Source organism: Macaca thibetana, chromosome 6 (genome assembly GCF_024542745.1).
Source record: "Macaca thibetana thibetana isolate TM-01 chromosome 6, ASM2454274v1, whole genome shotgun sequence".
Taxonomy (NCBI): domain Eukaryota; kingdom Metazoa; phylum Chordata; class Mammalia; order Primates; family Cercopithecidae; genus Macaca; species Macaca thibetana.
The window spans coordinates 110159705-110176200 of record NC_065583.1 but is presented as its reverse complement, the minus strand read 5'-3'; the positions used below and the strand labels follow the sequence as shown (position 1 = coordinate 110176200).

At 44.8% G+C, this 16496-nt stretch overlaps 1 protein-coding gene across 1 annotated transcript in view; it reads left to right on the top strand.

Annotated features, from left to right (window-relative positions):
* The first annotated feature begins 6456 nt into the window (after positions 1-6456).
* The window catches only part of NAIP (NLR family apoptosis inhibitory protein), a 51372-nt gene continuing 41332 nt past the window's right edge, over positions 6457-16496 (top strand). Inside the window, 2 exon segments of the mRNA XM_050793534.1 lie at positions 6457-7195; positions 15553-16123. Of these exon segments, the coding sequence (XP_050649491.1) occupies positions 15556-16123 (568 nt within the window). The 5' untranslated portion in view covers positions 6457-7195; positions 15553-15555.

The following is a 16496-nucleotide window of genomic DNA, read 5'->3' as shown; positions in this document are numbered from 1 at the left end:
CTTTTCTATCACTTATCATCAGGGCAGATATTCTTTTTTTTTTTTTTTTTTTTTGAGACGGAGTCTCGCTCTGTCACCCAGGCTGGAGTGCAGTGGCCGGATCTCAGCTCACTGCAAGCTCCGCCTCCCGGGTTCACGCCATTCTCCGGCCTCAGCCTCCCGAGTAGCTGGGACTACAGGCGCCCGCCACCTCGCCCGGCTAGTTTTTTGTATTTCTTAATAGAGACGGGGTTTCACCGTGTTAGCCAGGATGGTCTTGATCTCCTGACCTCGTGATCCGCCCGTCTTGGCCTCCCAAAGTGCTGGGATTACAGGCTTGAGCCACCGCGCCCGGCCAGGGCAGATATTCTTATAAGTTTCAGGTGTTATACTTTCCTGGGATATACTCCTCTTAGGGGATAATTTATTTATTTTTTGTTTTTGTTTTTGTGACAGAGTCTCGCTCTGTCAACCAGGCTAGAGTGCAGTGGCACAATCTTGGCTCACTGCAACCTCTGCCTCCTGGGTTCAAGCGATTCTCCTGCCTCAGCCTGCTGAGTAGCTGGAACTACAGGCGTGCACCACCATGCCTGGCTAATTTTTGTGTTTTTAGTACTGACAGGGTTTCACCATGTTGGCCAGGCTGGTCTTGGAACTCCTGACCTCAAGTGATCCACCCACCTGGACCTTCCAAAGTGCTGGGATTACAGGCGTGAGCCACTGTGGCCAGACTTAGGGGATAATTTAGTTTAGGGTTTTTGTGTTTCTGTTTTAAATTTAAATTTTTATTTTTTTGAGGCAGTATCACTCTGTCTCTCAGGCTAGAGTGCAATGGCACAATCAACTCACTGCAGCCTTGAATTCCTGGGCGCAAGTGATCCTCCCAATTCAGCTTCTCCAGTAGCTAGGACTACAGGCGTGCACCACTATGCCTGGCTGATTTTTTTTTTTTTAAGAGATGGACTCTTGTCGTGCTGTCCAGGCTCGTCTCAATTCCTGGCCTCAAACGATCCTCTCTCCTAGGCCTCCCAAAGTGCTGGGATTACAGACTACAGACGTTAGCCACTGTGCCCAGCCTAGTTCAAGTTTTAAGCATTAAGAATTGACTCTTTGGAGGACTAGGGATCTTTTAAGGATCTCTACAGTCAGTGACTCTAAATGTAGTGTTTGGACCAGTAAGTAGCATTAGCATCACCCAAGAAGTCATTAGAAATGCAAATTATTGGCCGGGGCGGTGCCTCACGCCTGTAATCCCAGCACTTTGGGAGGCTGAGGTAGACAGATCACGAGGTCAGGAGTTCGAGACCAGCCTGACCAACATGGTGAAACCCTGTTTGTACTAAAAATACAAAAATTAGCCGGGCGTGGTGGAGGGCACCTGTAATCCCAGCTACTCAGGAGGCTGAGGCAGGAGAATCACTTGAACCCGGGAGGAGGAGGCTGCAGTGAGCTGAGATCGCACCACTACACTGCAGCCTGGGCAACAGAGTGAGACTCCATCTCAAAAAAAAAAAAAAAAAAAAAAAAAATGCAAATTCTTAAGCCCCATCACAGGCCTGTTGAATCAGAAACTCTGAGGATGGGTCTGGCAGTCTTTGCTTTAACAAATCCTCCAGGTGGTCACAATAAATGTTGAAGTGTGAGAGTTACTGCCTGTAATCCCATTACAGAGGTATGTAGGTAACTTAAAAACAGGTCCTGATAAAAGAATTCTTCTAAACTTAAAAAACAAATTCAGGTAACCTTAATAAAAAACAAATCTCAAACATGGAATTATTTTTTCACTTCTTTTTTTTTTTTTTTGGAGACAGAGTCTTGCTCTGTTGCCCAGGCTGGAGGGAAGTGGCGCGACCTCGGCTCACTGCAATTTTCATCTCCCAAGTTCACGCCATTCTCCTGCCTCAGCCTCCCGAGTAGCTGGGACTACAGGCGCCCGCTACCATGCCCAGCTAATTTTTTTGTATTTTTAGTAGAGACGGGGTTTCACTGTGTCAGCCAGGATGGTCTCAATCTCCTGACCTCGATATCCACCCGCCTCGGCCTCCCAAAGTGCTGGGATTACAGGCGTGAGCCACTGCGCCCGGCCTTTTTCACTTCTCTTAATGCTCTGTAAACATTAGTGTATTTATATATGTACTTAGAATTTTTAAAAATCAATTTTATTGAGTTATAATTAACATACAGTAAAAATGCTCCCATTTTGAGTAATTCCATGCCTTTTGACAAGTGTTCTGTACCCATGCCACGACCACCACAATCGAGAGAGAACATCTTCATCATTCCAGAAGGGCTCCTTTGCGGTCAGTATTCCTGAGGAGTTCCAGCCGCCGGTGACATTGATCTGTTTTCTGTCACTGTAGATGAGATTTGTCTGTTATATACAATTTTTAAAAATTAAATATGTATGGCTTCTTTTGCTTAGCATGATGTTTTTGAGCTTATTCATTTGTTGCATATATCAATACTTTGCTTCTTTTTACCACCTGTATTTCATTTATGGATACTTTGTTTATCCATGTGTTTATCCCCAGTGGACACTGGGCTGTTTCTGATTTTTTGGTTATTATTATGAATAAAGTTGCTATGAACATTATTGTATAAATCTTTGTGTGTTCATGTGTTTTCATTTTTCTTGGGTAAATATGTAGGAATAGGCCGGACGCGGTGGCTCACGCCTGTAATCCCAGTACTTTGAGAGGCCAAGGCGGACGGATCACAAGGTCAGGAGATCAAGACCATCCTGGCCAACATGGTGAAACCCCATCTCTACTAAAATACAAAAAAAATTACCTGGGTGTGGTGTTGCGCACCTGTAGTCCCAGCTACTTGGGAGGCTGAGGCAGGGTAATTGCTTGAACTCAGGAGGTGGAAATTACAGTGAGTCAAGATCATGCCAGTGCACCCCAGCCTGGCAATAGAGCGAGACTCCATCTCAAAAAAAAAAAACGAACAAACAAAAAATTCTAGTCTGTATGGCAGCATAACATCAGGTAAAAGTACAGACTAGCCAGATCACCTGGTTAACCTTAACCTCTATGTGCTTGAGTTTCCTTATCTGTAATATGGAGATATAGCAATAGCTGATTTGGACTGTTAAAGGAATTAAGTGGACACATTAAAGTGCTTAGAATTGTCCCTGGCAAGTAGTAGGCTGCAATATTGTGATATAATAAATATGTATATTTGATCTTCATCCAGTTCCTGGCACGGATCTCCAGAAACCCTTGTAATTTCCTGAGTGACAGGGGTGATAGAAACATCTTTTATTAGAATACTTGGTCTTGGTTCCTGACACAAGAGCTTCTAAGGCCTTTGGAATCTCCAGATGATAAGAGTGTATGACAATGAGCTAACTGGTGGCTGGGATCCTTTACACAACTTCAGGATGGCGGCTATGCCCTGAAAGACTAAGGCATGATTGGAGGTCTGGGACTTGCAGCCCCACCCCTTGACCTCCAGAGAGGGTAAAAGGGCTGGAGATTGACTAACCACCAATGGCCAGTAATTTAACCAATCATGCCTAAGTGATGGCACCTCCATTAAAAAATAAACTGCAGGTTTGGAGAGCTTTTGGTTTGGTTAACCCTAACAGGCGATGCACCTCAAACTGCAAGAAGCCAAAAGGTCCTGTGTTCACCTGGGACCCTTCTGGACCTTGCCCTGTGTACCTCTTCAACTGCCTGTTCATCTGTATCCTTTACAATAAATCAGTAAACATAAGTACAGTTTCTGAGTTCTGTAAGCCATTATAAGAAATGATCAAAACTGGGATTTTCCTTTCAGAAGCCCCTCTCTCTCGCAAGAGAGAGAGCTGTTCTCCTTTTTCTTTTGCTTGTTAAACCTCCGCTCCTAAACCCACTCCTCGTGTGTATCTGTGTCCTTAACCTTCTTGGTGTGAGACGACGAACCCCGGGTACTGACCCCAGGCAACAATGCCACTTCATATTGGGGACTTCGTCTGGGATTCCAAGGTGCATTCATTGGAAAGGTGAGTAGAGGAGCAGACCTCAACTCTGTCCTTTGATTTCGAGGCTCTTGGCCTCCATTTTAGAATCAGACCAAACCAAATACTGGGCCCCCTTCTGCTTCTGTGAATGGGAAAACTGCCTTCAACAATTAGCCGTTTAAAAATGATGAGCGTGCCTTCCGGCCTTACAAGTCTCGGGGGGCAGGCTTGCTGGGGAGAACATGGAGAACCCCCAAGTACCCACGGGCTGCTGGGCATATTGGCCATGTTTGAACCAGTTTCCTTTCACGGAGGACCAAGCCGTCGTGTGGGGCTGAAGAGGTCCTGGAGCAACGGAGGATTTCTGGCTGGGGCTACCTCCTGGTGCCATCCGAAGGCCTCTGGACTCACCCCAGCCTCCGACCACTCTAAGGAGTGTGGGCAACAGGACCTCCAACTTTCCTATCATAATTCCCTCATTTCCTGTCCACGACCACCGTGTCTCCTATCCTCCCTCTGTATGCAGTGCTGCGGGAGTTTTACAGTGCAGGGACGTAATCTTGTTAGGCAAGAACAAGGAATGCTGTAGTAACCAGGGATATAGCACAGGGGTATGCTGTTGTGATTTTCTAGGAACAGAGGGTCTCCTCCCCCACCACAGTGAGCGTCACTCTCTGCCCTTGCTCTGGAAAGCACATGGCATGTCAAGGTCACTCTGCCCTTTGTCATAGTAAGATTCGGGTGGGGTGACCAACCTTCCCCATCGCACTATGTAAACGTCACACCTGGTCAAACCAACCTGTGGGCTGTAGGCAAATCAGACACCGCCTCCTCAGGCCTACCTATAAAATCGGGTGCAGTCCACCGCCGGCCGGATTTTCCTTTCGGAAGCCCCTCAGAAGGGAGAGATCTGTTCTCATTGTTCTTTCTTTTGCCTATTAAACCTCTGCTCCTAAACTCCCCCAACCCCTAAGAAAGAAATTATTGAACCTGAGGGGGTTGCAGATGCCCTTGATTTGTAGTGAACTTGGACAGAAGTGTGGGTACCCTGGGCTCCTAATAGTTGTGGCTGGCATCCGAAGTAGGGGGCAGTCTTGGGGGCTGAGCCCCTAACCCGTGGGGTCTGCACTAACTCTGGTTACTTAGCCTCAGAATTGAGTAAAATTGTAGGACACTCAGCTGCTGTCTGCGGAGAATTGGTTGGTGGAAAACTCATATATTTGATGTCAGAAATGTGAGTAGAGAAATGGTTTTTCCTTTATAGACTCTATGTAAATTTTAATTCGTGTTTTTGGTAATACACAATATTACTGATTCTTAAAAGTATAAACCCAGGAAAATTAAGAAAATAGGAATGTCAAGTCCAACAGAGCTTAAAGGTTAAAAAAATAAATAAATAAAACAGAAATGGGACCAGTAGCACAGAATATTTTAACACATTCTTGGAAAGTAGAAACTAAACGGACTAGTAGTCATGAAGGAAGCAGCCCAAGGAAACCGCTTCCTGAGTATGGAGTCTCCTCCTATGAGAGACTATCTGCCCTATGGAGAAGCTTGGAGTAACCGTGGACATGATGCCAGGTAGGAAGGAGCGCTGGAGTGACATGAAGGGCTGAAAATTGAGGGACTAATTGGAAGCCTGTGCGTGGGACAGTCAGCTCCCTCTACCCCATGATCAGAATATTTGACACACAAGTGTTTACCCTGGGGCAAAAAAATTAAAGAAGTCTTCCCTGCTGCCCCCAAAATTGAACACATGGCTTTCTCTTAGCTGACCTAGAGAACCAGTGTGGGCAAAGTTGACACTATGAAAATAACAGAAAAGAAAGAGCTGTGGGAAATTTTAATTGCTGAAATTTTAAACTACGATTGGAGAGCTGGAATATAAAGGAGAGGACAGCTGGGTGTGGTGGCTCACATCTGTAATCCCAGCATTTTGGGAGGCTGAGGCTGGCAGACCACTTGAGCCCAGGAGTGCGAGACCAGCCTGGGCAACGTGGTGAGTCCCCCATCTCTACATGAAATACAATTAAAAATTAGCTGGGCATGGTAGCACATGTCTGTAGTCCCAGCAACTTGGGAGGCTGAGGTGGGAGGATCACTTGAGCCCAGGAGGTGGTGGCTGCAGTGAGCTGTGATTGTGCCATTGCACTCTAGCCTGGATGACAGAGCAAGACCCTTAGAAAGTAGGAAAATAGGCCGGGGGCGCGGTGGCTCACGCCTGTAATCCCAGCGCTTTGGGAGGCCGAGGCGGGCGGATCACAAGGTCAGGAGATCGAGACCACGGTGAAACCCCGTCTCTACTAAAAATACAAAAAATTAGCCGGGCGCGGTTGTGGGCGCCTGTAGTCCCAGCTACTCGGGAGGCTGAGGCAGGAGAATGGCGTGAACCCGGGAGGCGGAGCTTGCAGTGAGCCGTGATCGCGCCACTGCACTCCAGCCTGGGCGACAGAGCGAGACTCCGTCTCAAAAAAAAAAAAAAAAAAAAAAAAAAAAAAAAAAAAAAAAAAAAAGAAAGTAGGAAAATAATATATGGGGAAAAAAAAGTGATCAATTAATTTCTCACCTAAACAGTGGGAATACCAAAAGAGTAAAAAGAGAGTAACAGACAGTAGGAAGTTACCAAAGAAATAAGAGAAGGTAATTTCCCAGGCTTGATGGGAGACCCAAGAGTTCAGATTGAAAAGGCCCATTGAATACCCAGCCCAATGAACGTAGAGAGATCTACACTTAGGAGAAAAGATCCTAAAAGCTACCAGAAAGATAGAAACTGTTACTATAACAGAAATAAGACACTAGCACCTTAACTGTTAACCAATCTCAACAAACTAGAAGAAAGTCCGGGTGTGGTGGTTCATGCCTATAATCCTAGCACTTTGGGAGGTCGAGATAGGAGGATCGCTTCAGTCTGGGAGCTTGAGGCTGCAGTGAGCTAGGATCGTGCCACTGCACTCCAGCCTGGGAGACAGAGTGAGACACTGTCTCAAAAACAACAGAAACAAAAAAACTAGAATAAAATACTTCTGGTGTGAGACTCCGTAGGTTTCATTACTCCCCTTGGGTCCTGATTGGATCCTGTTGACTCAAGACCTTAGAGCATTTACTGTTAACATCTATGACTGCGCAATTTGTTTTGCGTTTCAGTTCCTTAAATATTTTCTCACTGCCTCCTATTAAAGGAGGAACAGAGCATTTGTACTTCAGCCTCCTACTTTCCTTCCCCTGGCCAGCATTCTCCTCCATTAGACTAAAACTGTGGATAAACCTCAGGTAAGTAAGTTACCATCTGTGGCAAAGGTGATTTTCTTCTACACCTAAACCTATGGCCCCTTCTTTGTCTTGCTATTATTTCTCTCTTTGGAGGCAGGATGGTATGGAGGAAACAGGACAGACACTGGAGTCACACAGACTTGGATTTAAATCCTAGCTCCATGGCACAGTTACCTCAGTGGCACTCTTAGCACTGTAGTCAAAGAATATTAGACCTGGAAAGGGCCTTGGAAATTACTTCTCCTCCCCCAGAAACAGCCTCTAGACTGGCATGATTGACCACCAAACTTTGTTATGTCAGACAGGATCAATGTCTGCTGGTCTGCTGCAACCCTGTACTCATTCATCTCTGGGGAGGCCTGAAGCCTTGGTGCTGTTCCTTGGCCAAACCTAAATGAAATGTACTAGTCAGTGATTAATAGAGTCTTGTGCTGGGGTGGGAGACAGATCAGGGAGCAGCCTGTTTCTTGTTTCTTTCTTTCTTTTTGGAGATGAAATCTCATTGGCTTTGAACTTCTGGGCTCAAGTGATCCTCCCACTTCAGCCTCCCAAGTAGCTGGGATTACAGGTGCATGCCACTGCCCCAGCTTGACTATACCAGCTTGTTCCTGGTTTTGAGCCCTGGTATGCAAGCTAGTGTTGGCTACCTCATCAGAGGAGTATAAAAGAGCCTCAGATGAGGTTATGGTTCTCCTGAGACCAAGGTGTCTTGCATGTATCTAGCTGGTTCATTACTTAAAGATGAAGCACATTTTCCACATCCTTTGTGTCTGCAAAAGGACCCTAGGAACTGGGCCTGGTGTTTCACTTGCCTTTTGGTTTGTTGGAGGTTTTTTTTTTTTGTTTGTTTGTTTTTTAATCTATCCTTTACCTTTATTAAAGCCTTAGGTGAGTATACTATGCAGAGTCCTCTGAGTCTTTTCAATTATCCAAACCTGTGTAATTGATGACGAGGGTACTGTGAATAGGATCATTAAATTTTTGCTTTTTTGTTTTTGAGACAGGGTCTTACTCTGTCGCCCAAGTTGAGTGCAGTGTCTCGATCATGGCTATATAGCCTCAACCTCCTAGGCTCAAGAGATCCTCGCACCTCAGCCTCCCGAGTAGCTGGGTCTACGGCACACATCATCACAGCTGCCTAACTTTAAGCAAAATTATTTTTTTGTAGAGATGGAGTCTCACCATATTGCCTGGGCTGGTCTCAAACTCCTGGGCTCAAGTGATTTGCCTGCCTCGGCCTCCTAAAGTGATGGGATTATGGTGTGAGCAGCTGCGCCGGGCCCAAGATTTTTGTTTTGTTTTGTTTTGTTTTTCAAGACAGGGTCTCACGCTGTTGCCCAGGCTGTAGTGCAGTGGCACTGAAGCCTGAAACCTCTGCCTCCTGGGTTCAACCAATTCTTATGCCTCAGCCACCCGAGTAGCTGGGATTACAGGCATTGCACCACCACACCTGGTTAATTTGTTTGTATTTTTAGTAGAGATGGGGTTTCGCCATGTTGGCCCGGCTGGTCTTGAACTCCTGAACTCAAGTGATCTGCCCGTCCCAGGCTCCCAAAGTGCTGGGATTACAGGTGTGAGCCACTGCACCTGGCCCCCCAGTTTTTTACTTTATAATTTAAATGATAGCTAAGGCTTTGGGAGAAAGATGAAAAGTGGGGAAGATTTAGAGCCACCGGTGCCAGGCTGGTTGCTGGGGAATCCCTGTTTGAATTTGCTGAAGTGCTACAACTCTCAATGGGAAGAAAGGGATGGCAATGGAACTTGAATGTGGTTGATGCAGAGCAAGAGGAAATAGTTAAATAGATTTAAAAAGAAATCCAGACACAGAGGAAGTCAGCCAAGAATCCAGTTCCCTAGCTGGTTAGGCTGCTTTGGCAAAAATGAAAGTAACTAAAAAAGAGCCCTGCGTTGCCAAATCCACCAAGTTCCTTCTGTAAAGGGAAGGAACATGATGCCAAAGGGGAGTTGGGCAGATATTTCTTCTAATGGGAATGTGACCCTCATCTGGTAGATAATTACCAAAGAAACTACAGTGGGAGGGCATCAAGAGACAACTGAAACAGGGAACTACACAAGAGTTAAGTTGCCTGTGGACTGACAGAGCTTCCTGCAGAACCACTGCTGGACATGATATACATGAATGACAAAGGAGCTCTTTTCCTTGTATTAGGTACTGCCAAATGTACCTTCAAATGAATGTACATGTACACAAGGTGTGCTTGGTCTTCATTAGCTGAATTCGTTGAAGATCTTCAATTAGCTGCAGCTTTTGCCGGAATGTGGTTAGCTGGGCAAATTCCAAATCAGTTGAGCTGGACAAAGGTGGGAGTACATAAAACACATCTTGTAAGGGGGAACTGCCCAATTACACCCATAATTATTAGATGAAATACTCCCTAGAGGTGACTGAAACATTGAGAATGCAAGCAAGCACATTGGGATTGGTTCTGTGATGAAACTAAGGTATCCCTTAATTTTATCTCTTTGACTTAAGTGATGATTGATGCTGTGATAAGAGGACCTCCACCTTTGTGGACTTTTTGTGTGACCCTACTACTGGGGAAGCAGGATGAAGTGAGAGGCCGTTGAAGACTTACTAGCTCCTTTGCTCCAAATTGTGCTGAATGATGAACAGATTAATATCATTCAAAAGAAAGGAGGCCAGGTGTCATGGCTCACACCTGTAATCCCAGCACTTTGAGAGGCTGAGGCAGGAGGATCACTTCAGCCTAGGAATCTGAGGCTGCAGTGAGCTAGAATCATGCCACTGCACTTGTACTACAGCCTTGGCAACAGAGTGAACCCTTGTCTCTTAAAAAAAAAAAAAAAAAAAAAAAAAAGGAAAGGGCTGGGCATGGTGGCTCATGCCTGTAATCCCAGCACTTTGGGAGGCCAAGGCAGGCGGATCACCTGAGGTCAGGAGTTTGAGACCAGCCTGGCCAACATGGTGAAACCCTGTCTCTACTAAAAATAAAAAAAATTAGCCGGGCATGGTGGCATATGCCTGTAATCCCAACTACTCAGGAGGCTGAGGCAGGAGAATTGCTTGAACCTGGAAAGCGGAGGTTGCAGTGAGTCAAAATTGCACGACTGCACTCCAGCCTGGGTGACAGAGCGAGACTCCATCTCACTTTGTTGCCCAGGCTGGTTTCAAATTTCTGAGCTCAAGCAATCCTCCCGCGTTAGCCTCCCAAAGTGCTGGGATTACAGGTGTGAGCCACTGTGCCCTGCCAAGATTTCTAATGTATCCTAGTCTTGATGAATTAAACAAACCTTTAGGATGATGCAAAAGCAGAATCTACAGTTGCTTTAGAGCAGTGTGGTGTAAAGAAAAGGGTGGCAGAGTTTCTCGGTGCCATGGGACCTAAGGACATTTACATTGGTGTGGATAAAATGCCCGGAGTGGTGAAAAACTTTGTTGTCATCATTGGAGCATGGTGCATAATGTATTGTTATACCTGCTAATAGAAAATTAAAGGGCAATTAACTTAATTAGTTTAATATGACAATGCAACTGTAAGTTTAAGAGTGGAAAATGGGCCAGGTGTGGTGGCTTATGCCTGTAATCCCAGCACTTTAGGAGGTTGTGGTGGGAGGATCACTTGAGCCCAGGAATTTGAGACTAGCCTGGGCAACATAGGGAGACCCCCCCCGAACACCCTCCACACCCCGTCTCTATAAAAAATGGTGGTGTGCTCCTGTAGTACCAGCTACTTGGGAAGCTGAGGTGGGAGGATCGCTTCAGCCTATGAGGTTGAGGCTGCAATGGATGGTGATCAAGCCATTGCACTCCAGCCTAGGTGACAGAGCGCGACCCTGTCTCAAGAAAAAAAAAAGTGAAAAATGTCCATACAAAAACTTGTACACTAATGTGCACAGCAGTATTTATAATAGCCAAAAAGTGTAAACAATCCACTGGGTTGAGGAATAAAATATGGTATATATAATAATAAAATGTGGTATATCCACATAATGAAATATCATTTGACAATGAAAAGGAATATGAAGTACTAAAACATTACAACATGGATGAATTTGGCTTCCTTTTTTTGTTGTTCTTTTTATTTTATTTTTTAAGCACCTCTACCAACATGAACATTTTGCTAAGTGAAAGCAACCAGACACAAAGGACCACGTATTGTTTGATTCAATCTATATGAAATGTCCCCAGTAGGCAAATCTATAGAGACAAAAAATAGCATAGTAGTTGCGTAGGGGTAGGAGGGTAATGGGAAAAATGGAAAGCAACTGCTAATGGGCATAGCGTTTCTTTCTAGGGGGATGAAAATGTTCTAAAATTGATTGTGGTGATGGTTCTGCTTGTTTATGAATACGCTGAAATCTATTGAACTGTACATTGTATTTACTTTTTTTAGAGACAGAGCCTCACTCTGTTTCCCAGACTGGAGTATAGTAGTGCAATCGTAGCTCTCTACAGTTTCATACTCCTGGGCTCAAGAGATCCTTCCACCTCAGCCTCCCGAGTAGTTAGGACTACAGGCACGTGCCACCGTGCCCAGCTAAGTTTTCATTTTCTTTTTAAAAAAATTTTTTAGAGACAGGGTCTAGCTATGTTGCCCAGGCTCATCTCAACTCCTGGCCTCAAGCAATCCTCCCACCTTGGCCTCCAAAGCACTGGGGTTATAGATATGAGTCACCACACCCTGAGTTGTTCATTTTAAATGGGTGAATTTTATGATGGGTGAATTACATTTCTTTCTTTTTTTTTTTGAGATGGAGTTTCACTCTTGTCACCGAGGCTGGAGTTCAGTGGTATGATCTTGGCTCACCGCAACCTCCGCCTCCTGGGTTCAAACAATTCTCCTGCCTCGGCCTCCTGAGTAGCTGAGATTATAGGCATGCACCACCATGCCCAGGTTTTTCTTTTTCTTTTTCTTTGTATTATTAGTAGAGATGGGGTTTCACCATGTTGGCCAGGCTAGTCTTAAACTCCTGGCCTCAGCCTCCAAAGTGCTGGGATTATAGGCGTGAGTCACCATGGGCTGGCCCCGAGTAGCTGGGACTACAAGCACGCGCCACCACCCCCGGCTAATTTTTTTGTTTGTTTCTTTGTATTTTTAGTAGAGATGGGGTTTTGCCATGTTGGCCGGGCTGGTCTCAAACATCTGACTTCAGGTGATCCACCCACCTTGGCCTCCTGAAGTGCTGAGATTACAGGCATGAGGCACTACTCCCAGTGAATTATATTTCAATATAATTCAATGATGCAACATAATTGCGTAATTGTTGTCATTTCTCCCTGATGTATTATTGGAATGGATATGACATCTGAATGGGGATGCCTTTGAGGAAAGAGATTTCATAAAATGAACAGTGTGTGGCATAATTGGCTTACTGTAACCTTGAATTCTTGGGCTCAAGTGATCCTCCTGCCTCCGCTCCCCGAGTAGCTGTGCCACCACATCTGGCTAATTTTTGAAATTTTTTGTAGAGACAAGGGTCTCACTAAGTTGCCTAAACTGGCCTCAAACTCCTAGCCACAAACAATCCTCCTACCTTGGCCTCCCAAAATGCTGGAATTACAGGTGTGAACCACCACACCAGGCCACTTACTTTCTATTTGATTCCTATTTCAGAAGAAAATCGTAACCAATTTGCATTTGTGTGAAAAGGCCACCAATGTACATTTAAGGTGCTCCCACAGGACATTTAAATTCTCTTGCTTATTGCTACAACGTAATGAGGAACAACTTAGATTTGATTTCACTGGAAAATAATGTATCTTTTTTTTTTTTTTTTTTTTTGAGACGGAGTCTCGCTGTGTCACCCAGGCTGGAGTGCAGTGGCGGGATCTCGGCTCACTGCAAGCTCCGCCTCCCGGGTTCACGCCATTCTCCTGCCTCAGCCTCCAAGTAGCTGGGACTACAGGTGCCCTCCACCACGCCCGGCTAGTTTTTTGTATTTTTAGTAGAGACGGGGTTTCACCATGTTAGCCAGGATGGTCTCGATCTCCTGACCTCGTGATCCACCCGCCTCGGCCTCCCAAAGTGCTGGGATTACAGGCTTGAGCCACCGCGCCCGGCCTTTTTTTTTTTTTTTTTGAGATGGAGTCTTACTCTGTTGCCCAGGCTGGAGTGCAATGGGAAGATATCGGCTCACTGCAACCTCCGCCTCCTGGGTTCAAGTGATTCTCTCTCCTCAGCCTCCCAAGTAGGTGGGATTACAGGCACCCACCATCATGCCCGGCTAATTTTTTATATTTTTGTAGAGGCAGGGTTTCACCATGTTGGCCAGGCTGGTCTTGAACTCCTGACCTCAGGTGATCTGCCCACCTCGGCCTCCCAAAGTGCTGGGATTACGGGCATGAGCCACTGCACCTGGCTAATACTATGTCTTATTATATTGATGATATAATGTTAATCTCTCAATCCAAATATCCAGCTAAGACTGAATTGGAAGTGCTTGTTAATCATGTAACTACCAGGGAGGGGCTGATTACCTGGCTAAAATGCAAGGCTTAGTATAAATGGTAAAATTCTTAGAAATTACTTGGGCTAGGCTGGATGTGGTGGCTCATGCCTGTAATCCCAGTGTGGGAGCCGAAGTGCCACTGCACTTCAGCCTGGGCGACAAGGACAAGAGTGGGAGGCCAAGGCAGGCGGATCACTTGAGGTCAGGAGTTGGAGACCGGCCTGGCCAACATGGTGAAACCCCGTCTCTACTAAAAATACAGAAATTAGCCGGGTTTGGTGGCATCTGTCTGAAATCCCAGCTACTCAGGAGGCTGAGGCAGAAGAATTGCTTGAACCCGGGAGGCAGAGGTTGCAGTGAGTCAAGATCTCGCCACTGCACTCCAGCCTGGGTGATAGAGTGAGACTCTGTCTCAAAAAAAAAAAAAAAAAAAAAAAAAAAAAAGGAAAGAAAGTACTTGGGCTAGAGCCACTAGAAACATTCCCAAACATCCAAAATTAAGTTGCTAGCTACAAGACAGAGGAAAAGGCACAAAAATTGGTTCAATTTCTTGGTTCCTGGAGAAATCACCTACCACATTTGGGAATTTTATCAACCCTTATTCTCAAAGTTAAGACGGAATGGGGAGCTAATTTATATGGAGCTTTGAAAAATGAACAAATGTCAGACTCTTTGGGAACTTCGAAGAGATTCCTTTGGGGCCATAGCACCTCAGTGTTCAAATGATGTTAGCAGTGTCGGCAACCGACTCACGCTCATGGAGCTTCTTACCAAACCTGTGACTGCCCCTCAGGGATGGTCATGGGGATTTGGGACTAGAAAGTTACCTGAGGCTTCTGGCAGGTATATGTCCTCTGAAAAACAGTCATTGGCCTGTTACTGGGCTTTAATGGGCTGCTTCTATAATGGAAGGATATAAAATTATTTTGAGATCTGAAAACCCAGGACAGAGAACATTCTGGGAGAGAACCAGGACCCTGACAATATGAAGGACTTCATTTCACCATTCTCCAGAGCAATTTGGTGACATATATAAAAATCTTGAAAAATATACATATGACTTGACTCGAATTCTCTTGAAACTTTGTTGTGAGGAAAAAATAATGACTGGAAAAACACTTTTTGTTATAGGATACTCAGTTATCCTATAACATTTGTTTATACAGAGAAAAATGGCAACAGCCTGAATGTCTTAAATGAGGAGATTCATGAAGCCATTAAGGAGTAATTTGCAGATATGTATTTATTAATGTGATATTATATATATACACACACATGGAGAATATATATATATAGAGAGATTACATATATATGCATATATATAAAGAGACACATGTAGAGAGATGGGATCTTGCTGTGTTGCCCAGGCTGGTCAAACTCCTGGCCTTAAGCAGTCCTCCCACCTTGGCCTCCCAAAGCACTGGGATTACAGGCATGAGCCATCTCCCCTGGCTATAATTATAGTGGGACATCTGCAGCTTTGGCACAGAGCACTGGGACTTCAAACTGAACACAAAATAATGATTTTTAAAAACTGAGTAATTTGATCAAATCATTGCTGCCAGGCTATCCAATTTTGTGTATGTTTTTCTTTAATGTAAATGGTAAGTATATGCTCGTGTTACCACATTGTGTCCATAGCTAATGTCTGGAAAGCTTCGTGAATGGAGGCAGATCGGTGTCTGTCCTGTTGGTTGCTAGATCCCCAGTGCCTAGCACAGTACCTGATATATAGGAAGTGCTTAGTAAATAGTTGTTGATTAAGTAGACGAATACTGATGTTTCATAATTTTCCCAACAATTTCTCTTTTGCGTTGAAATTTCAGGCATTCCTTTAATTCCTGGTTTCTTCAGAAACAGTGGGAAATGCTCTTCTAAGAAAAATCTTACTCTAAGGGATCAACCTGCTTTATTTCCCTTTTCAGAAAATGGCCACCCAGCAGGAAGCCTCTGATGAGAGGATCTCCCAGTTTGATTACGATTTTCTGCCAGAGCTGTCTGCTCTTCTGGGCATAGATGCAGTTCAGTTGGCAAAGGAAATGGAAGAAGATGAGCAGAAAGTGCAGGCAAAAATGCGGAAAGGCTACAACTCTCAAATGCGCAGTGAAGCAAAAAGGTTAAAGACTTTTGTGACCTATGAACCGTACAGCTCATGGACACCGCAGGAGATGGCGGCCGCTGGGTTTTACTTCACTGGGGTAAAAGCTGGGGTTCAGTGCTTCTGCTGTAGCCTCATCCTCTTTGGTGCCAGCCTCAGGAGACTCCCCATAGAAGACCACAAGAAGTTTCATCCAGACTGTGGGTTCCTTCTGAACAAGGATGTTGGTAACATTGCCAAGTATGACATAAGGGTGAAGAATCTGAGGAGCAGGCTGAGAGGAGGTAAAATGAGGTACCAAGAAGAGGAGGCTAGACTTGGATCCTTCAGGCACTGGCCATTTTACGCCCAAGGGATATCCCCACGTGTGCTCTCAGAGGCTGGTTTTGTCTTTACAGGTACCTTGAAATTATTCTCTGAAGTGTTTCTCTGGCGTTTTAAGTTTAGGTTTCATTTTTCAATTGCTTTTGCAATATTTGGCTAAACTTTCTTCCCTGGTTAAATGTGTTATATTAGGTATAAGGTCTAGTTTATCAAAATTCAACGTCAATGTTTTTATTTTTGCTCATTTTATATTTAGTACAGCCTGTGTTAATTTGCCAAATATACATAAAATAAGAAAGTTACCTCTCCTTAAACTTGGACCTTAGAAAATACTGGCTGTATTCTTAAGGCCCTGAAAAGATTAAATAACTCATGTGGTCATCCTGATATCAGTCTCCTCACCCATCCTCCCTCTACTGCTCTTACATGATCTTTCTTTGATTCTTC